At 39.7% G+C, this 23868-nt stretch overlaps 1 protein-coding gene across 1 annotated transcript in view; it reads left to right on the top strand.

Moving 5' to 3' along the window:
* The window catches only part of TYR (tyrosinase), a 48336-nt gene that overhangs the window by 6204 nt on the left and 18264 nt on the right, over positions 1 to 23868 (top strand). The window contains exons 3-4 of the mRNA XM_010002619.1: positions 3573 to 3789; positions 13000 to 13147. Of these exons, the coding sequence (XP_010000921.1) occupies positions 3573 to 3789; positions 13000 to 13147 (365 nt within the window). The remainder of the gene's footprint in view (positions 1 to 3572; positions 3790 to 12999; positions 13148 to 23868) is intronic.

Below are 23868 nucleotides of genomic sequence, written 5' to 3'. Positions count from 1 at the left end.
TGCTAATATTCAAAAGAACATGAAGAAACAGATAAAAACACACACAGTCTTAAAAATCCTTTGGTCTGCTATAGATAAAGCACCTTTTCAAGTTCTGCCTATAAAGCAAACTCCCCAAACACAGTTTGTTCTGTTGCAGGTTATTTGGGGATTTCCTTGCACTTTCCCAGTTTGGTGGGTAAATGGCTTATAGATGGCATGTAATTTGGATTAGATTATGTTTGGTCCTAATGCAGCGAAAAAAAGTGAAAATTAAGCCTCTTTAGAACTGCCAGTGAGAGGACTGCACTTTAATGCTATTTCCAGGCAAGGATGAGAGAATAAGTGGACAAAGAGAGAAAAACAACTAATCAGTGCAAAATCTCATTTTGACTGACTAGTGGGACCCAAGGCTCCGACTCAGGAGTCTGGACTTAATGTAGAGAAAATGGAGACATAAGGATGTGTCAAAGAGGTCCAGGAAGTGCCCACATCATACCCCTGGGAGAGCTGGGCTGGACGCTGCGGATAAACAAGTCATGTGGTGGCTCTGGCTGCACTCTGAAGTGAACATTTTAGGCTATATTAACCTGGTGCAAATCACTCTGCAAACATTCTGGTCTAGTTTCTGGACAGAGGCAGACCCAAGGGAAACAGAGCAAAGGACCAACTCTTAAAGGAAGTAGAGATGTAGATTAACCCTTTCAGTGGCTGTGCTTCTCCAGCAAACTAAGGAACTTGAGATCCCTTTGTAAGTGAGAAGCTATTTTAATACGACGGGAAAAAAATCACCTTTTCCCAAGTGTTCAATATTACCTGTATTGCATGTCCCTGTGACTGCAGATCTAATACGTCCAAAGCAATCACGAAGAATTTGTCACCAAAACCCCCAAAGCTTTGAATTTAAAATTAGCAGACACAAAACTTGAAAACTATTGTAATGCAATTAGCTTTACTTAAGCACAGGGTCTGATCTGTGCAAGCAGTTGCAAACTAAAAGACAAAAGGGTTTCCCATTTGCAAAAAGGTGCGAGACAACAGGAACACTTCCACACATTTACAGTCTGTTTTCTAAGAAACGATGCAAAGAACTGTGCTAAAGATCTCAACTGCAGTGCACGGAGGGAGTTGTTTGTTTGGTTTTTTTTTGCTGGGTGCTACAGTGCCCAGGATCGATGCTGCATATTCTGGACTGCCATCTGCTGGCATTTGCTCTGCTAACTACTTACATAAGCTTTTCCTCAGAGCATCTTCCTAACAATTTCCCTTGCACCAGTAAATTTGCTCATGCAGATGAGAGGGCACTGGGTGTAGGTTGAATATTAATCTTTGTTCAGGGTGAACTGAGAAATTTGCTCACGACTGTCCTGAAGGGGAACAAAAAATAATGTTTTAAAACAGCTGGTTTCTAAGAGAAAGCACTCTTAATGAAAAGAAGGCCCATGTGACCCATCTTGTGTGTGCTTTATACATATTTTACCCAAAAAGAATATTTGACTGAACTGTATTCTGTTACCACCTGCACATCATATGATTGCTAAAACATTAAATTATAGTTTCAGATCCATAATTTATATCACCTAAGTCACATCTTTCTGGAAAATTATCCTGGCTAATTTTATGATCATACTTTAATTTTTAATTCAGAACAAATAGCAGAAGGTCACAGATAAGCCTTTTCATTCCTGCCCCTTATGTTGGCATTTCTTGACCATGCATTATCAGATGCCTTAGAGCGTCTGCTTTCTGCTCAGGATAAATTCTGTTAGTCAGACGATTAATGAGGGCTACTCTGAGACATAAATGGGAAAAGAAATAGCACTCTAGCCTTTTATAAGCCTCATAAAAATGACAGTTACTTTAAATCCCACTGAAATGGATAAACAGACCAAAGGGGAGGTGTTCCTTTGTTTGGATACATTTGAGCTCATGCTTGAATAGTCCCTGTCTGAATGTCTGAAAAGCCCATCTTGAAGGTAGTATGTGTTTTCTCTTTAGAACATAGCGGGGACCTATTCCCAGAGCAGTGGGGAGAGGATGAAAAGATAGAAGATGGCAAGGTAGGGAAGACAGAAGAAGGTACAGACCTTTCTGTGAACCTAGATAAGGTTCATAGAAAATCAAGCTAAACAGAAAATCCACATTCATGTAGTTTCCTTCTGGGTTGAGCTCCACCAGCCAAGACACCCTTGCCTTCTTCACTGCACTTCTAGGGATAGAGGTCTGTGCATTCTTTATAAACAAGGACATTACTAGAGCATCTCCCTCAGCCTGAATCATCTCCCTGTTGTCCTTCTACTGGGAACAAACTCTGAGTAACACAAAACAATCATAAAAACAGCATCACAGCTCTGTGTGTAACTGTAGGTCTCTCCCCGTTGACCACCACTCCCTTCTCAGTGGTGATTCTTAAAAGAGACTTCTTAGAGGCACAGTCCTGACCTCAGTCCTACAGATCCACAATCTTGATCCACTCAGTGAACTTCTGGGGGAAATGTGCACATGAAACTCTCTGCTGGTCAACTACTTACAGCTTGTAAGGGAACCTTAGCAGTTTTAACAGACTAGGGCAGATTTCAACTAATACTGCGGTCCCTAAGGATAGACTTAGCTGATAAGCTTTCTTATCTCCTTAAAAAAAAAAATTATAATAATAACGTATTAATGATATTCATATTAATAGGAAACTTATAATTTTTGAACTCCAGATTCTAAAGAATTCTAGGTTACATCACCAACTCTGATATATATTTCAAGTGAATTTGTGGTCAAATCACTTAGAAAAGGATTAATCTCATCTCCTTCCCCTCATTGAAAAACAACTTGTCTTTGGTTCTGTCTTTAGTCACTTCAGAGGCATATTCATGCCTTCAGGGTGTGATTCATCCCATTGTAATGCAGAAGCAGAGCATTAAGTTGAATGCTCTTAATTTTGCTTCCCTTGCTAACTGCAGTCCAGAGACAGTTTCTGCATTGATTTTTTTACACTTTAATTTCATTGACTTAGTCAACGGAGGGAGTTAGACACCCTTAGAGGTAACTACATCTCACCAACAGTTGGCTGCTTTATAAGAGCTGAATTACACTCAGGAGACGCCCCTCTCTCTGTTGACTGCAGAGGTTGTGCTAAAGTGTTGCTTCAATCTGGCAATTTCTACAGGGTTAGTGATGGTGAAATGACTCTCCTACTCACTTCCTTCAGTAACAGAGAATCTCGTGTTCTTTCATCCCATTCTCAGCAGACATGTTTGCTTTCACTCACCTTCTCATTCATTGTTTTGGTCAATGGAAGAGAAGTACACCTCCAGGATAAAGAAGTCTGGAGGTTTCAGTGCCATGTGTTTTCTCCTCTCTGATGTCTCACACAATACTGAAACCTCTTCTTTATCCACACAAAGTTCTCATTAACCACACTGATTACCTGCTAATCATTGAGTCATACAATCTGAAGGGCTCTCTGGTAGTTTGGAATTTTTATTTGTTTTGGTGTACATTGTCTTTGTTCCTTCAAAAATATATTAGTCAAAGTACTTCTCTAGTTTGCTTTTACTTTTTACAATTGCAAATCTGATAATGGAAAGTGTTTTCTGCAGGTTATTTGCACTCAGTCTGAAGAGTACAACAGTCAACAAGCTTTATGCAATGCCACGGGTGAGGGGCCTATACTGAGAAATCCTGGAAGCCACGATAAATCAAGGACGCCAAGGCTCCCATCTTCAGCTGAAGTTGAATTTTGCTTGTCACTAACCCAGTATGAATCTGGACCCATGGACAAAATGGCCAACTACAGTTTCCGAAACACTTTGGAAGGTAACATGTTGTATTATCTTATGTTATTTCCATCTGTAAATTGATTCTCTCTGGGCTTAGTGTCTTGAAACTCTGGCCATTTTGAGCTGATTCCATAAAGCATCACACACACAAAAAAAAAATAAAAAGAAAAGAAAAAATTAAAAATAAATAAAAATAGAAAAAATAAAAAAGAAAAAGCTATGTTTTCTCCTGGAATAGCAACAGAAGACTCACATTAAAGGCATTGGATAAGAATACAGAAATTGTAAACTAGACACATTCCAAAATCCTTCTGTTAGGAGATACTGTCTCCTGCTATAGTCAGCACCAGGCATAGCAAAGAAATGTAACGTTGTATAAAAGGAGATAACCTAATAATTTATTTACATGTTAGCATAACCAAATCCATGTGGAATACACATTTGCTCTGGAAACTACTGTGTTCCAGGGGCCAGGTTGGGCAACAAGGATGAAAAAGGATGCTGCCAGTTAGCATGTTATGTCTACATTCTGCCATTGTGAGTTCATAGCAGACTTCTCCCCAGACTCTAAGGATTAGAGATGAAGTTATACCTCAAAAATTACCCTTAGTGTAATTTCCAAAATAAATTAGTTATTTTTCTAGTAAACAGGGTTTTTTTCTAAAATTAAGTTATTCTTAGTTATCTGTGTACCCAATCTCTTTGAAACTTGCTAAACGGGTAATAAACAAATAGCATGTTAAATATTTATCAAGGAATATTGCTACAGTATCATATAATAGGTAATCAAATAGAACCTAATTTTGATGTCCCAGAGACTTTTGCTTGCAGGCAACTGTGAGAGGAACTGGTTAAAGATGTCCTTGCTCACTGAGAGGAGCTGGACTAGATTACTTTCCAACCCAAACCTGTAATTCTGTAATTCTATGAGGAGCCAAAACAATGCAATATAGGAGTTGGCGAGAGGATAAGAAAGCAAAGCTTTCAGTATGTTTGGTATTACTCTTAATGCAGTGTGAAGTGTCATAAAGTTTCCTCTCAGGGGAAAAAAGGGAACACAAATGAACAAACAAAACAAAACAAAAAAAATGAACCATTTTCTGCTCTAAAAACAGTAGAAAATGTGAAATTTGCTTTCTGAAGCCAGCAGAGAATCAAGATATTAATTGACTTCAGCTTTGGGCACAGCTATGCTCTCTTCCTTTGAAAAAAGGGACCACCTGAAGAATGGGAGAGAAAAAGGTGACATAGCTGAGCAGGTTTGTCAGCATTTTTCTCCATAAAGTATGTGAACAGATGCAAAGGGTGGAGTAAGAAGAGCAGAGAAAAGGGAGCTGAAATGTAAAAAGTAATGCAATAATGAGGGTCTACCATTATACAGCCACTATTACAAACAAAAGCAAGGCACAGTCTGTGGGAGTTATGCAGAGGCATGTATGGGTTCACTGAGCAGCAGAGTCAAAATCCCACTCAAAAGGCCCACTCACCTTCAAAGCCTGAATTTCAATATCATAACTGCTCATTAAATAACAAGAATTCAGTGAGCATTTGCAGATAAAGGTACAACCTGCTTTTTTCCAATGCTAAGTCTAAACTGACAGCTAGAAAAGTGTCATAGATCAAGTATATCCCTTTGATAAAAATGGATATATTTTCTTATTTAAAATAACAGTAGCTATTTGAGAAAAAGTAACAATAGAGATGTTCAACAGAATTACAAAATGATCAGAAGAGCACCTCGAGTTCTCAAACAGCCTGGAAGAAGTTATTTTAACTCTGAAATAAAAATCAGTGTGGTTTTTTGTTTTGTGTTGGTTTTGGTTTTGGGGGTTTTGTTTTTGTTTGGTTTTGTTGTTTGTTTGTGGTTTTTTTCTGATTAATCTATCAAACTCTATTCATACCTCTTGGCCACATTAATTTCATGACTACTGAGTGCAGTCACAGCTGGTCTTTGTTAACATCATAGTGTCATCTGCCAATCATGCTTGAAGAGGGTCATGATCTAATCTGAATAATGGCAATGTCACTGAATCTGAAAAGAGTTCTTCTGGACCAAATTTTCTTCCAAGTGAGGTTTTTTTTGGTTGTAACAACACTTCAGAAACTGAAGAGTGTTAATCTATCTCCTAACTGAGGTTATGAAGCTCCAGCTTTATTTGGAGCCCTCCAAATGCCACTTGAGGCACATCTAATGGTTTTTAGTTCTTCCAGCTGACTGGGGGAAAAACCCTACATGTTCTTGAGAAGTCAGAAACTATACAGCTTAGGTAGCAACAGAAGCAACATGTTCACAGAATCACAGAATCACTAGGGCTGGAAAAGACCTTTAAGATCATCAAGTCCAGCCTATGACCAACACCACCACATCAGCTAGACCAGGGCACTAAGTGCCACATCCAACCTTTCCTTGAACACATCCAGGGACGGTGCCTCTATCACTTCCCTAGGAAGTCCACTCCAATGTCTAATTACCCTCTCCATGAGGAAGTTCTTCCTAATATCCAACCTAAACCTCCTGTGGAGCAGCTTCAGGCCAGACTCTCTTGTCTTGTTGCCAGTTGCCTGGGAGAAGAACCCATCTCTACCTGACTACAACCTCCCTTCAGGTAGTCTGAGAGAGTGAGAAGGTCCTGAGTGTTCTCTTCTCCAGGCTAAACACCTTCAGCCTATCCCTGTAAGACTTTCCCTCTAGTCCTTTCATTACTTTGTTGCTTTCCTCTGGACCCGCTCCAGCACCTCAATATCCTTCTTGAAGTGAGAGCCCCAGAGCTGGACACAGGACTCAAGGTGAGGCCTCACCAGTGCTGTGCACAGGGGGAGAATTACATCCTTACTCATGCTGGTCACACTATTCCTGATACAAGCCAGGATGCCATTGGCCTTCTGGGCCACCTGGGCACACTGCTGGCTGATGTTCAACCCGTTGTCAACTAATGCTGTCTTGGTCCTAGTGCTGTCTGGCTTCTGGATGCAGCCAATTAGCCCAATGCAGGGGCAGAGCACACCTGTTTTATCAGTCCATCTAAACGTGTCCTCCCTGACACATACCATAGCCCTTTCAGAGCATCTGTAGGATCCCTCCCATATGATTCTGAAAGGAAAGGAAAGGAAAGAGACTAAGCAGCTCCTTTTCTCCTGGCAGTGAAAGTAGACACTTGTGAGTCCTAGGATCCATGTGGAGGGAGCCTGGGAAGCTGTAGCACAGTGAGGAAAAGCTCGGTAGGGTAAGACTGAGGCAATGAATGTCCCCTCAGTAAATATTCTGTAGACATAAAAAAACCCAAAAAACCCCCCCAAAAAACCCCAAAGCAACCTAACATTAGATCCTCTCTATTTTAGGAGAAATTCTGTTAAAAAAATGACCATGCTTGTTCCTAGTCCAACTCCCAGTGCAATTAACAGATTCTATCTGGTTGTCTAACTTTTATAGCCTATCAACAGTGCTCAAAAGATGATATGTAAGACAGTAAAGGTCAACAGAGTCATGTTACTTTTCTCTTCATTAGAATATTTCATTAGACCCAGAGATCAATGAAGTGAGACTATGTCCACAGCATTGCATGACAAGGGGCTTTTTGGTGATGAGTCTGTTTGAAGGCAGATGTGGCTCAGCAAGCGTTGGTCTATATTGCTATGGAGACGAAGCTTATTTCATTAGACATTGTGTTATTCTGAGACAGCATTATACACATATGCATTTTTGAGGATATTTCAATTTTTAACCTGAATTACTTCAACACTCAGCTTTACACCACAAGACCACAAACATTTCTGTCTTAACTTAGCTAAAAAGATACTGAACTGTAATGTGAGGGCAAGAATACACGGTTAATGCTGAAAAAGATGGTAGGAAGATTTTAAACAAGTATAACTGTCAACCCCCCCCCACCTATCTTGTGTTAGCTCCTTTCTTACAAATGGCCTGCATAGTTTTTTGTCGTGTACAGATGCCAAGCTTAAATGGCCAGTTTACATTTATTGTGCCAGCACCTACTTCTTTGTGATTATAATCTTACAAACCTGCAACGCGCTGTAGTTCCCAGCATTTACTTCTTTTTCTAAGCAAAAATCTTTTCAATCTTTCTTTTCTCGTTTGCACAAGTTTGTGCCAATAGACCTAAGGTCAAATTCTAATCTCTTTTAGATTTAAAGTAAATCCAAAGTAAGTTCATTGACTTTACTGGATTTACTCTAGATTTACAACAGATGACCAGAACCAAGACAGTGACTGTAATTGAGTGGCTCCTGATTTACACCAACGTGAGAATGACTACTCAGTCTTAGATCTGTAGTGGAAACACCTGTGATCTCTTAGAAGAACCAATCATGTAGAAGAATCCCTTCTGGGCAAAATTTTATGCTCTTCCATGCTTGAATGTACTAGAAGGAGTCCCATTTAAAAGGCTGTTTTAATCTTCAAAGGGGTAGGTATCAGCATGGTCATGAACAGATATGAACAAGACAGGCCAAATCTGTGCTTTTATAAAAAATGCTGCTTTGATTGAGAAATTATGTCATTGAAGAGTAACAATAGCAACCATAAACAGCAAATGTTAATACTAGTCAAGAAAACAACAGATCCTGAGACAGAGTACAGTGGTTGCCCTCTCACTCTGGGACAGGACACTTTCTGCTTTGACTGAGAAACAAGAGGTTAGAAGCAGCTTGCAGGTTGCCCCTTGAAGTTGAAGCAATTCCTTCAAATAGGATTTGTTGAATTGTGGCCCTTACTGGGGAATACTGTTGACTTCATTGAACACTTCATGGATACAAGAAGAGAACAGAAAAATAGTCTAGCTTGTATGCTTCAGGTGAGACCAGAAATGGATTCACTGACTGCAAATTAAATGGTTGGGTTTCTGCTTTGTGCAATTCTGCTTTAGTGTGACACCTTGAACGCCAATTCCGAAGGAAAGAAGATGGCTAAAAAACTTCTTTTTAAATAAGAAAAAAGAAATAAAAAAAATTCTTTTTATTCATAGGCAAATTTCAAATTTGAAACTATTTTATTCATGGCAATTTCAATGAAAATCAGTGCCTTTTAAGTTTTGCAGAGACTCACAAAAGAACACTGAAAAATATTCTAAAAGTCTATATCACTTTCATTATTCATTAATTAAGTCATGACACTTGGCATCAAGTCAAGCCATGTCATGTCATTCCACTGTCTGTCACAATTATGTATCATTACTGCTGTTCTGTTATGAAATAATGGAATAAAACATCAAACTTTTCAAAATCTAATTTCATTTTAATAGGGCAGTTTCCTTTCCTTCTAAAATAACAGATTTTCTTCTGGAAAACTTTTCTCAGCATATTCACTGCAATTCATGTAGCTAGTGGAAACTTGTTTCTCAAAATGAAGTTTTCCATAAGAAAACTTCTAATTAAAAAAATTTTAGCCTACAGCAAGCATTCCTCATCCAGGTCAAACCTCAGTCTCTGGGTAATCTTAGGCTGCACATTGAAAAGTAGTGTCAAGCTACAGAGGGTCATTTTTGGAGAACTAGAAAGACTCTTGAGCCCAGATTAGAGAGAAGCTCTACAAGAATAATTTTCAGAAAAAAAAGAAAGACAGTGACATGGTCTAAATTGGATAATCACAAATTTTAATTTACAACAGCCTCCTAGGCCAAATTCTGCAGACCTTACAGTTACCTCACTCTACAGATATTACAACAATATCACTGCTTGACAAAATATGTAATATTTAACCCTGAAAAATTTCCTGTGAGTTTGCCAATGACTGAAAAACTCCACAAATGTAAGCCACAAGAACATCACTAACTTCAAAGACTAACAAGGATCTGGCCTTAAAAATCTTCTATCTATATAATCCTTCCTATTTTAAAGTAGATGCATTCATATGACTTGAATTTCTCTAAAATGTCAAATCATTATTAAGAAAAAAATAATCTTTGGGGAGAGTGGGACAAAGTACTTCAGCCAGTTGGACTCAGAGATAGAATCATAGAATTATATAGGTTAGAAAATATCTTTAAGATCATCGAGTCCAGCCATAAACCTAACACTGCCAAGTCCACCACTAAACCATAGCCCAAAGAAATCCAGTTACATGGATTTAAACTACCTTCAGGGATGGTGACTCTGGGCAGCCTGTTCTAGGGCCTGACAACTCTTCTGGTCAACAATTTTTTTCCTAATATACAATTTAAATCTCCCCTGGTACAACCTGAGACCATTTCCTCTCATCCTATCACTTGTTACTTGGGAGAAGAGACTGACACCCACCTCTCTACAGCCTCCTTTCAGGTAGTTGTAAAGGGCAGCAAGGTGTCCCCTCAACCTCCTTTTCTCCAGACTGAACAACCCCAGTTCCCTCAGATGCTCCTTATAAGACTTGTTCTCCAGACCTTTCACCAGCTTTGTTGCTCATCTCTGGACTTCTCCACCACCTCAATGTCCTTCATGTAGTGAGGGCCCCAAAACTAAATACAGTTTTTGAGGCGTGGCCTCACCAGTGCTGAGTGCAAGGTCACAATCACTGCCCTAGTCCTGCTGGTCACACTATTTCTGATACAAGCCAGGATGCTGTTGGTCTTCTTGGACACCTGGGCACACTGCTGGCTCATATTCAACAGCTGTCGACCAACACCTCAAGATCCTTTCCCGCCAAGCAGTTTTCCAGACACTCTTCCCCAAGCCTGTAGCATTGCACAGGGTTTGCATGGCCCAAGTGCAGGCCTTGCACTTGGCCTTGTTGAACCTCATACAACTGGCCTTGGTCAATTAGTCCAGCCTGTCCAGGTCCCTCTGTAGAGCCTTCCTGCCTTCAAGCAGATCAACACTGACACCCAACTTGGTGTCATCTGAAAATCTGCGGAGGGTTCACTCAATCCCCTCAGTCCCCCTCAACATGCAACATACAAAGCAGAATTTGACCTTTAAATTCTTGTCTCCCCTCACCACTGGCCTAGAAATTCATACAAAACTGAAATTTATTTGGTAAGAAGAACTTTTCTGTTAAAAAAACACACCTGCAATTTTGTTATGACTAGTTCAGTGATGTTAGGGATGCCACAGTTGTCCCACAGACTGTAAGCAGTCCATTAAGATGGTCAGAGGACAGAAAAATTTTTGAATAGTTTTTCCTTTCCTGTAGCATGAATACTATTAATACTGTCTGAGCTCTGCATACCCTCTGCTGACATAAACCTGACCCAATTGCATTTTCAATGAGAACCACCTGTATATAATCCTAAAAACTGTCAGGCAGCCTTGATTTTGAGTAGCATGATTAGCTCCTCCTATAAAAAACTTCAGGCTAAATCCCCATCTGATTTAATTTGGCCTGGCTCCAGTGAAGCTACTTGAAATCCCCTGAATCCTGCTGATTTATAGTGTTATGGGTAGGATCAGAATTGGGTTTATGATCTCTTAAAAATGTGACTTTCCTCTTATTGAAATCCCCAGTGAAACTTGTATTCACTTCAGTAGTGCCTGTCCTAATGGCTATTTCTAATGCACTGGAATTAAACAAGGGTTTAAAAGGATGTCTGAATGCTACAGCTTCCTAAACTGACCAGATAATTGAACAGGTCAGTGTCACCAGAGACAGTCCCGCTTCTCTAGGCAATCTTCTCCATCCAACAGTCAGTTGTTCTTCCTCCTTTTTGGGTACCAACACTGGTTCTTATCATACTCTTCACATGAGATACTGTATCTCAGTCACCTGGAAAAAATCTGACATCCCACACTTCAGGGTAGTTTACTGCGAGGTTAGGGGGCTAAATCAGTTCACAGAAGGACTAGTGAGGTGCAGTTAACAAGGGAGATGAAGGCACAGCGCGGGGCAAGACAGGTGGGGAAAGTGGAGTTCCCCTAACAAGAGGCAGGGAGCTCTTAATTCAGATCACTGCATTTTTATTTCTGTAGCCTCCCATTTGCTGTAGAGGTGATTTTACTGCAGCCACCTTAGCAAAGTTTACTGTGCTCTGAAAAAATTCCACGTGTTCATATATTCTTTTTAATTTGCTCTACCCCATCTCGCAGTATGTCATCCTGAATAGCTGAACATCTAGTCTTCTGCCTAGACTCTGTAACATTTATCTTCCCTTAAACATACTTACAATGCAGGTGAGTAGAAGAAGATTTGCTTCACAATGACATACAGATCATTTTCATCATATTCATTGACTTCCTAGTATTGCTACATCAACTGAGCCCAATGATCATAGAATCATAGAATCATAGAATGGTTAAGGTTGGAAGTGACCTCAAAATTCATCAGGTTCCAACCCCCCTGCTATGAGCAGGGACACATCACAGTAGACCAGGCAGCACAAAGCCTCATCCAACCTGGCCTTAAACACCTCCAGGGATCATGCAGTGTGGCCATCAGCAAAACGGTTGTCATTGGTTCCTTTGAGTCCTGGCCCCACTGCCAATATACATGCCAATATATTCTTAATACGTAATAAGTAATATTCTTAATAAGTAATATTTTATTCTTCTGTTTCCCCTGATTGAAAGCTAGATAACATAGCATTCACCATCAGGCAAAGTCACGTGGGCAAGATTTTCCTTTTGAGAACTTCTGCCAATTGCTGTTTATGTCACCATGTAGTGTCTTCAATAATCCTGGTCCACATCTGATGTACTTAAAACTCACAGTTATTTGTAAGTGTTAACATGTTCTCCCTTCTCTCCTAAATCCAGAACCCCTCCACCTTGAAGTCCTACAATTTTCATCACAAGCCAGCTCTACCTCATCCAATCATCCTGATTATGTTATTTACTCTAACTTCCCTTGAATTTCTCAAAATCTTTGTCATATTATTACCATCAGAGATGGTTATTCTGGTATATTGGTTCCTAGGTGCCAGTTTTATCTTAGGAACCTGTAGGTATAGGGATCAAAAGTGAAAATAAATACATTTCCTCAACATGAATATATGTACATGCTCAAATGTCTGCAGGGATTAAATTGCCTTTTAACAGCCAGACACAATGGACAAAAATATTAAAAAATATAAAAGCAATTAAGCAGTACATTTGCTGACATGCTGCATTAGCTACATGGCAGGATTTTTAATTTAGCTTATTCTAATTTCATTTTTGCAATGCCTTTGAATTATACTAGCACTCCTTCATGTGTTTTCTTAAACCCTTGTCTAAAAAGTTGAACATAAGTGAAGTGAAAGCAGGTACTTTGATCTTCAGTCTTACTGGAAAAAGAATTATATGCATTGTCATATCAGCATTTGGTTTCCCCTCAAAATTACAGGCTTTGCTGATCCACGGACTGCAATCGCAAATGCATCTCAAAGTAGTTTGCATAATGCACTTCACATCTACATGAATGGCTCCATGTCCCAAGTACAAGGCTCTGCAAATGATCCTGTCTTTGTACTACACCATGCTTTTGTTGACAGGTGAGTTTAACTCTACTTAATAAACCTATTTCCTGTTGTTATAGTGTGTTTTTCATCTATGTTTCAAAACTGCAAATATTTCATGTCTTTCTTTGCAAAGCTTTTCCAGACATGTGCATGAGTTCTGCTAGTATTTGAGAGCAAGTGTCTCTCCTAACCTGTCTTAATGCTCACTGGATTAAACATAATTTGAAAAGCTGACAAATGAATTCAGTTTTTATCACCAAGGTAAAAATAGTTCTCCAATGATGTCATAGTGATTAATATATATGGATGTGTATGTCAGGAATTTTGGACCAAAAGTGTCTGACTCATTTTAACAAAACTATAATAAGTTTGAGAAATTCCTTCACATTCTAAATGTCAGTGCTGTTTTAATTGCTATTCCATAAGGAAAATCCAAGCATGGTATTCATAAATAATGAAGAAAAAAATCCGTATTTAAGTGTGACAAAGAAATGGTGGCTGTCTCTTGATGAAAGAAAAGAGTACAGCTGCGCAGAATGAAAGAAAAGCAAAGAGAATGGTATCATATTTATTAATAAGAAAGGGTAGGGGAACACAGCTTTACAAGAAGAGTGAAATGGCATTCCAAGATTTAACAGTGACCTTGAAAATTTCTGTGTCACTATAATACGTGCAAATGGCTACAAACAATTTACTGTGGCCTGCATTACACCAGACTATGATGACTAAAGAGCTATACAAAAGAAAGTTAGCTAAGCAAAGGACTGTAAAAGTTATATGAACGAAACTTCTTCTGGAGAAGTTTACATTTTCTTTCCAATCTTCCTCTACTTTCCCACCATGCATTGACTATCACTTGGCTAATAAAATGCTTAGGAAAAAAAACCAACCTATTACCTTCTACAAACTTTTGGGACTCTCATAAATTTGCATGCTCAGAAACCTACTGACTGCAACTCTGTCTGCATTCAGCAAGGCACTTATCCAGAGGAAAATCAACATGGTTTCTTTCTTTGGGTTGCTGAGACATGCAGCACAGAAGGGATGCAGGTTACATCTTGCTGACATCAATTTGCAGTGCAGGTCTTCAATTTCAGGTGTTCACACAAAAAACCTTGCACAAAACTTTATCATATTTAACCAAAAAGCTAGTTGGTGTGAAAGACAAATTTGAAGTTGGGCTTTTTCTCTGTACTTCACATATTTAATGGGCCTAATGGCTGTATTCTTCATACATTACCTATCCAGAAATAGGGCATCATGTCTAAGCAGGTCACCCAGGCATCAGTGGAATCATTCCTTTAAAAGGCAACCTACCTGTCTTCTGCTCCTAAGACCAATATAATTAGCCTTCTGGAAGAGTCAGTTTTTAAATTCTTCCCTGTGAAAAGCTCTTCAGAACATTTAAAAAGTTAAACAGTGTAACTTAACTACAATGTAACATGTCCCACCCATTGACTGCTTGACAGGATGGATGCACAAGGATTTCAGGTATGGTTACAAATTTCAAGTTTGACACCTCAAAATTAACTTTCCAACCTACAGGTGAGTAAAAAATTGATCAGTTGAATATTCAGAGAAAAATAACACTATGTTCTGCAGTATCAAAACAATTGTTTTCCTTAGACATTCACATTTGTCTAAGACTTACACATCTTTTAGCTCCTGCTCATTGAGGGGCTTCAGGAGCACCTTGGTCTTGATGTTGAGACCCCCCACAGGAATTTCAGCCATAGTTATTAAGAGCCCCTGGAAATACTTTTCATAACTGTAGTTGTTAACGATTTTAGAAATATTTATTTAGATTTTTAGAAATATCTATTTTAGATAACATCATTAGTGTTGAGGAAATAAATTACTACACAGGCACTGTGGGGGTGACACAGACATCCATGATGCAACCTCATCCCATCTTTGGTAGAAAGAACATCACCAGGGCCCTGCAGCTACTGTGTGTATACAGGCTAAGTACACATGGATGTAAAAACTGATAGGAATGCTGCCTTTTTTATAAGTAACAGAAATATATTTGCATAATCAATGTTAATTAGCAGCCTTACCCATGATGGATTAATTATGTTTTTAGTTATAATTAATAAGTAAGTGACTGATAGGTAAGTACATTTTAAAAAACCTTCTCCTACATAGACTGTAAATCTGAAGGACTGTGAAGAAGTTCTTTTCTGAGAGGTAAGCAAGAATGCAAAGAATAGATAGAACAGGAAAAAGTCTCCACAGCTGCAAAAGCTTTTAACTTTTCTTATTTGGACAGAACACTTTTCAGCTGATTATTATCACTATATTGGGCCAATAGGCTTTTAACTAAGTTTTAAATTAAACCTTTTGCTGAGGACAGCATCTTTTCCAGGCCTTGATGAGGACATGGAGAGTTATAAGATGGGGATTTACTGTCAAAGAGTGTAAAAAATCATAAAATCATAGAATTTTAGAGGTTGGAAGGGACCTCTGGAGGTGATCGAGTCCAACCCCTCTGCTAGAGCAGGATCATCACCTGCAATCACAGGTCTTCTAGGTCTTGCAAAGTAAGGGAACAGCTCTGTGTCAAGAAATCAAGAGTGGTCCAGAACTTTACGTGTTCATGTAGGACCCAGAAAAGGGATTCCTCACTCTACTGCAAATTCCTAGAGTAAAACTGCATAGTTCACTTTCCCAGACTCACTTCTCCTGGAGAATTGTTTCCTTCCCATTGACTTCAACAAGGGGTGCCTGAAGACTTTTGAGGAGCTGCTGATCTGCTCTTCAGCTAACCCATCTGTACAGTGGGTGATATTCGATGCCTACACAACAGGGATGCTGTCAAGGAAAGGCATTAACGACTGTGAAGTGCTCAGTGACAACCATATTAGGAGTGATAAAAGTAAGGCAATAGATCATTGGAAGTGATTTTACATAGAAACATATGGTACAGAGGAGGACAAACAAGTGTATACGGAGTCTGCTGACAGGTGTGAGCCAAATGTTAGGAGCTGCTTTCCAAACTGAGCAACAGGCAGCCTCCCATCTGCTACCTCCCAGCCTTTGCTACCTGGGCCTGATGCACTAAATGAAGGAAGGCTGGATGGAGCAGAGGTGTAGTTGAGATATTTCAAATGAAAAGCAAAGTGTTTGCTTACAAACCCTTCCCTTTATTTTTAGGTCATTCCCTTTCAGCAGTGCAGAAGTATGAAGGTTCCCAGGCAACAGCTTTGTTAGCAATGATAAATTAGGCTCCTTGCCTTCTTATTTGCTAACTAGAAGACCTAGGGATCAAACCTCAGTGCTTGGTAAAAGTAGGTGATCACCCAGAACATTAATAATTGTTAATTGAGTGGGCTTCAAAAAAAACAAAAAAAAATATGCAAAAAAATATACATTCAGCAAAAATGAGAGCTTTTTTAGCTCTCTGAAGCATTTATCTTAATTGCAAATCTCTTTGCTATTCAGATATGCTCTACAGTCAGCACAAGGGAATAACAAGGGAGGTGTCAACCCACTCAAGCTGGAAGGAGCAGCTGCACAAGCAGTGAAAGCAAGGGCCCACAGTCCCACTTGAGCTCACTCAAGTGTTTGCCTTACTCTGAAAAAGAACTCTTTCCTCTGTGCTGACTTTTTCAGAACCTCCATCCCTATAAGCCACATAGTATCTTCATCTGTTTTCCCTGCACTTCTGTCTTTTATTTCTCCCATTTTTCTTCTTATTTCTTCTGTTTCTCTGTACCCACATCCCACCCCAAATATTTCCCTTTCAAACTGTGAGAAAAAAATAAGTAGCAATGGGAAAAATAAGTTATCATTAAAGGTCACCATACCACTTTATATCTGTACAGCAACCAATGCAATAGGGCCCTACTTCTTACTTTTTCAAAGTTCTACAATAATGATCAGGGTTTATTACAATAATACGGTTGACTTTTAAAGGCTCTGATCTTACAATAAGAAATGAAGAAATGATTTTGTAGAGAAACACAACAGAATGTAGGTTTATCTGTCTCTTCCATCTCTAGTCATCTCGTACTATTTGTAAAACTAGACCCAGATTGTCATTTCTGGTAGTGCCACAAATACAGCACCTCTTTTGCCAGCTTTCATAAGTAACTGCACAGCTACAACCATCACTGCTGCAACCATCACTGCATGAACCCAACACTCTGCCCAGGTGGTCTTCTCTGTTCACACTTTTCTATCATTCCTTTGCTCTCTGACACCTGGGACAAACTGCTGGTCTCTATTTTCAAGACCCCTCACTGCCCATCCCCAAATAATCCCTTATTCCTTGTTAAGGAACCCACTCTCCCCTCCAAGAAGTTTATTATATTAGTCTCTATGGTACCTTGTTTGGAATTCTGACAAGTCCCTCCATGCTTCTCCTGGCTGGGTATTGTTCACCCTACACACCCACAGGTTCAGTCACTCTTCATCTTTTCAACATGACACTTGCAGAAAAACTCAGACATTAGTAACTGAAACCTTTGCTTAGTGGGTGGACTGTTGCAGTTCCACTGCATGGTTGCTTAGTCCTCCTCCTATCAGTTTGTAGCAACCCCTTGTCCTTTGTCCTGTGTGTGTATTATAAGCCCTGTCATTGAGGGACTGTCTAATTGAAATGGGCTGTGTAGCATGGCATGTTCTTAGCCTCTGACTATGGCTCTCAGGTATTAAAGCAGCATGAACAACAGGAGATGATAGCAATTGCTTCATTTACAATCACACGAAATGGCAATGAGAACAGACAGCTGAACATCCCTATTCTGACCTTGCTGCTTCAGGACTAAATACTTGCATCAAAGAGACAAAACCTTTTTGGGGTAGAAGGGTGTGTGTGTATTTGTCTGTGCACACACGCACTCTGTTAAAAATGATCCAAGTCAAACATAAGGTCACAGAGGGAATGAAAACATTCTCATTCACAGCCTCTTACATACATGCACATTTCCAAGTGGGCGCAGTAGAAATTCTCCTACGCCTCAGCTTCAGAGCCCAATGAATATGGGACTAATTCTGCCTGATCAAGGCAAACATCTCCATGCTGTTCTACAAAATCAGCTGCCGTAGACTCCTCTACAGAATGCTAAAATAACCCCTTCTGGCTCAGAGGCAGGCTGGAGCTTGAGCTTTAGGAAAAGCTGATTTGAGGATCTAACAATAAAACATTCCTTATCACAGTCCTGATGAGTAAAGTGTTAAACTGAAAAGCATGTATGGAGGAATATGTTAGAAAAACATATTAGAACCCAAAACCTACACATCCTGATTTGCATGCCAGCAATGCCCCATTCCCTAAGCCAGTTTTATGGACAGTTTCAGTCCCTGTTGACTCAATATGCTCACCTTCATGCCAGTCCTTTCTTCCACTCAAAAAAATATTATTTATTTTTTTTTAAACCCACAAAAGTTAGTATTATGACAAAAGTGATTTTGTTGGAAAATACTTTAACAAGAGGAAATTTGATTTTCACTCCCAGGTGATGTCAAAATAAAAGCTTCTTATTTTTGCTCTGTTTTTGAAACAGAACATTTTCTTTTTCTCTTAAATGTCATCTCAGGTTTTTTAAACCAAAAAAAATGGCATGAGAAAAACCAAGTTGTTCTCTTATTTTGAAATGTTGACAGGAAATAAGAACTTTTTTTAACAGTTAAAAACTATTTGCTTGAAGAATTTGGAACATTTGGAGTGAAAGCATTCAAAAGGAATCATTAGAAATTCTTGTAAGGCAGCACTAGGTTTCCAGGCTTATTTAATACATGAAATAAGATTAATTCCTTACCCTGAATTCTCTTCAGTGGAAAACGACACAGACAGAGCATAAGGCCATGGAAGTATTATCTCCATTTGACATATGGAAACTTAGAGACATTGAAACAAGTGACTTAAGGACAGCTGAGATGGAGATTGTGATACAGTGATATATCAGCTAATAATAGAGTGGTGTAAAAATGGAGAAGTCACCGCATAAACACTAAGAGTATGACTAATTTTCTCTCTTGATGTGCACCCAGAAAGACTTATTCTTTCTGAGGTATCTTTGCAAAAAATGATGACAAGACTAAAATTCATATTTTTCTGGAGCTGAATGAACTGTAGCTTGGAGCCACAGGAAACCTGTTAGACAAAAGCAGGTCAAGAAGCTGTCATTAGCAACATACCTCCTCCACAGCAACCTAAAACCCAAAGTGATTCTGCATCATGTTAGCTCAGGATCTTACTGGTATCCTCCCAAGTGCCTACAAAAATGCAGAGGATGAGGTGAAGTCATCTCCATAATTGTCCCTGGCATGAGTGTGAAATATGGTTAAAATTCCTTCACTCAGTGAAACCATGAACATCACTGGGCTACTGCTATGCCCAGGGATAAGCAAGCACAGCTTTTAAGAGCAAAGACCCAGGGATTTGATTCTCATCTAGGAGTGTTTGCACCACTTCCAGAACAGAGCTGAGATATGGCATGTAGCAGTACAACCCCTAATGCTCCTAAATATAACATTACTTCCTAAAAGCCTTTGGTAGTGTATCTTTTGATATCTGGCAGCTGACTGAAATCTTGTGGAAGCTGGAAGGTGTTGTAGTCATTTTGTACTCAAGATACATACCCATAAACTTTAGGTTGGCTTTTTATAATTAAACATCTGGATTATGAAGTGCTACAGCACAGAAAATAAATAAATAAAAAAACCAAACAAATAAATATTTAAAAAATATAAATAAGTAAGTAAATAAATAACCATGTTCATGGTGTGGCAGAGATGGGACAGATCGTGTTGTTGGGGGCTGTGTGGTTTCTGTGGGACTGAATGCATGCAAGTTGGGTAAAGAGGGAAAAAAATCACTTCTGAAGCAGACAGGGAAAGCAGCAGGAAGCCAAGAACAGTTGCAGAGATACTTAAATGTGAATGTTGTGGAGTAGTATCACAATATTCAAAGAAGCCTTGTTGAACCATTTTATCTGTAGAGCTATGAGTAGTGAGGAGCACTGTGTAGGAGATCACTTCACCCTTTTGTCCTAGAGAACTTCCATGTCTCCTGATACTTGGGTGAATGAGGGTGTCAGCATCCATGCTGATGACCTGCTCATACCTTAACTACCTGTTACCTGTCGCATCAGAGCCACACCTGGCACTTCTTTCCTGCAAGGAAACACACCTTCAGCATTGGCTAAGCTCTATTCTTCTCAAGATACAGTGCAGACATCTCCTTTTGAGCCTCACTTATAGTCAGTAGAGACTGCAGTCAAAGAGTCACTGACTAGTGAACAGCTCAATTGCAAACAATTCTGCTGAGGTATTATTTTTTGTCTTTTGATTAAATGAGTCCACTCCAAATGATTTTCTTCTCTGCACAGAAGGTTCTTTTAAACTTAAATTCAGAAATTACTGTAATCCAGACACCTACAACACTTGTAATGCTTCAGGTGTATGACCTATTACTCATGTATGTAATAAGACTGAGGCTGGGGCATTTTTCTCCCCACCTCTGAAGCCCTCAGGGGAATTTATTACATTTTTGCAATGTATCCTGTGGGGCAGCTACCTTTTAGGCCTCTTTTCCCTATCTTGCATGTATTAGACAGCCCCTGCATGGCAGCAACATCCCCTCGTTAACAGCAACTGCTGTGCTGGAAACTACCATGTCACAGAAACCAGCTCTGTTTTACCAGGAGACATATCAGAGGAAGAAAACTGAGCTTCATGTGAGGGTGGGCCAGGAGTGACTTCGGTCACAAGCTCTGTTGGCACAGACAAACTCCTACGACAAGTATGAGATATAGAGCAGATGAGTACTGAAGGGGTGGGAAACTCAAGCATGGAAATTTTTAGAAATGAAAGCAGGGAAAGATTTGTATTAATTTTGCTTCCCTGTGGGGTTGTCTATGAATGTGCTGGAGGACACACCCTCTGTTACCACAAGCCCTCAGTTGCCACTGAACTGGAGCCGCCAGCCTTTCCCTTTTAACCTCTCAGGCTCAGCAGCATGTTAAACAGAGCTATTCAGCTTGTTTGATAGAGCTGACTCACTCCAAGTGGGCTCAGTATGTGGGTTGAGTGAGTTAACATCTACTGGAAAATACCACATAAATATATCCATGGAAAACAGAGTATAAGTGGGAAGGTTGGGGTGTTGCTGAGAAACACAGCTCCCCAATATCTCTTCCTTGATATCCTTGTGTCTGGGGCTGAAAGACAAATCCTACACCAAGACACTGGAGCTGGACTGAAACACTGTCACAGTTTGACTCAGGTCCGACAACAATGCTCTCGATCCCCCCTCCCCCCAACCCAGGTAGGGAAGGAGAGAGAGAAAAAGAGAGAGACTTGGCTGGATTGAAAACTAAACTACACAGCTTTAATTAAAACACTAATGAATCATACAAGAAAATATATACAATTATATACGGATAGATTCAGGTGTAGGCAAAAGCCTCTCACCACCCCCCACCCTCAGCAACTCCCACAGCACTTCCCTGAACTGGGAAGAGTCCCGAGGAATCCCGAAGCTGCTGCTGGAGAAAGCAGAGAGTTATGGGAGTCACGAGAGATCAAGCCTGAGGATCGACGGTGATGGATGAACAGAGTCCTCCCTCTACGCCGGCCATGGACGGAAGAGAAGGGGAGAAGAAGAAGGAAGGAAGTTGTCTTCTGTGATCTCTGACCTTCCTTTCAGCTTACGTAGATATATGGAATGGAATATCTTTGGCCAATTTTGCTGTCTGTCTAACTCAGCCTCCTACGGGGGGGGTCACAGATCTCCCCATAGTGTCTGAGCCGGCAGAGTGCAGGTGCGGCCTTGAAGCCTCAGTAGTTAGAAAAACATTCCACTGTCTTATCAGCCTAGCAGAACACACTGTTGCTAGTTACAAGAAAGCTTACTGAAGGAAAAAAAAAATCAGTAAAAAGAAAAATTGGCTTCATCCTGGCTCAAACCAGGACAAACACATATTTCAATGAGTCTGGGCAGTTCCTGCTCCTGAAATTGCAAAGCACACAAAGCAACACAGGAATAGCTTTGGAAGGCTGCACCATAGGTGCATCTAACCTGTATCATGGTTAAGAGTAGTGGCCAGAAGCAAAAGCAAAGAAGTACAGGTTTAGAGCAACCCTCCTCCAAGTTGTTCCTGCTTTGCCCATTGAAAAGATGAGGTGAGTCTATAAAATACACTTGAAGTTTCACCTGCATCTAAAGTAACCCACACTCTTAAATAAGTCCTCTGGCAATCCACAGATGGACCATACGGAATCATAGACAGAGAGAACTAAGGACAAGGAACAGGCTCTGGAAATAAGTGTTCTTTTTATTGACTAAATGTATACAAAGCCGATAGTGCTGTTGATCCATCTTGCTTTAGGGAAATGGCAAGAGGAAGATTAAACAGATATATTCTGGATTATATATGAAATACAGTATTTGTCAATCTTACCTGCCATGTCATTATTCAGGCTAGCTGTCTGTAATGACCCATTCTGCTCTTAAAAATCAATAATATAGGAGGTTCCTTTCAAATAGTTCCATTTAAAATGCATGTTTCATATCACTTTTACTGCAAGATTTTAGTTCAGCCAACGCAGTTAGAGAATGGATCACTTTGTACACTATGTATTATGCAAGTGATTAGTGGTTTTTAAAAAGAAAGGTTATTTTGCCCTGAAGCTTGGCAAGAGCAGCACAGTTAGTCTTCACCTATTCTCTTAGCGTTGGAGGAGGAGAAAGCTCTGTGACACAGCGATCAAGACAAGCTCTGTTGCAGACAAGTAGCATAGTGTTGAATTTCCTTCCTGCAGCACTTCTGCAATAATAGCTGCTGTTACTGTTCAAATTGTAAAAAATCACAGGAAAACCATGGTACTTTTCTCCCCCACATGTAGCTACCTTCTATTCATCAAGAGAAATAATCACTTTGCTACCGTAGATGTGATTTATATATTACATGCCCTTGTGAACCTCAATAATGACAATCTCTCAGTCTCAAAAGAATTGAATTAAAGACCACAAGAGTGGGTTACACAGTCAGTCCAGCTACCCCCACAGCAGTCCATTTTTATCTACTTGTTATCTTTCTCTTCAGGAGAAACTAGTTATTAAACTTGGAAGCAGCTGACATTTGTACTTCAAGTGATGTTTTTCTCTTAGCTGCAAACAGTGGCAAAGATGAACCAAAGAAGTTAACACAGGATATACACACCAGCAAATGTTTACTTTTTTTGTTCACACAACATCTGGTTGCATTTGTATTTCCTCATTTACAAAGCAGAGAGGATCCTCCATCATCTCTCATGTATACCTTGGGTTTTGCAGCGTTGGAGACCTAAATCTGAATGAGAAACAAATATTTCCAAAAGAAAATCACCCTGGTTTGACAGTAAAGAGTGAAACAACACACATGATCAAATCTATTTTAAGGAAAAAGTATTTGTCTCCTGCACCTAGAAGAGTCATTGCTGAATTTCAATGGTGTGAAAGAGAGGCTGGCTTGACTAAGACAAGTGGTAGAGTTCAGATATGTCACAGAATCTCAGCCCATCTAAGCCTCACCTAAACTCATAATTCCTTTCCAGCCAAAGTGCAGAATAAGCTTCTGCAGTAGTTAGCTTGTTTTGTCAATAACTGGGTTATGGTGAGGCACTACTTAGTCCTACATCCAGAGAATACTCGCATTCCTCTGCACAGAATCCTACACAATTTCAGCACTTGGCTCCTGCCTTTAGAATGGCTCCTCCTTGTGAATGATGTGTTGTGCTCAGCTTATTCATCATCTCCTTCTCCA

Source organism: Chaetura pelagica, unplaced genomic scaffold, assembly GCF_000747805.2.
Source record: "Chaetura pelagica isolate M959 unplaced genomic scaffold, ChaPel_1.0 scaffold338, whole genome shotgun sequence".
Lineage (NCBI taxonomy): Eukaryota > Metazoa > Chordata > Aves > Apodiformes > Apodidae > Chaetura > Chaetura pelagica.
This window is presented reverse-complemented; position numbering and strand designations above follow the sequence as displayed.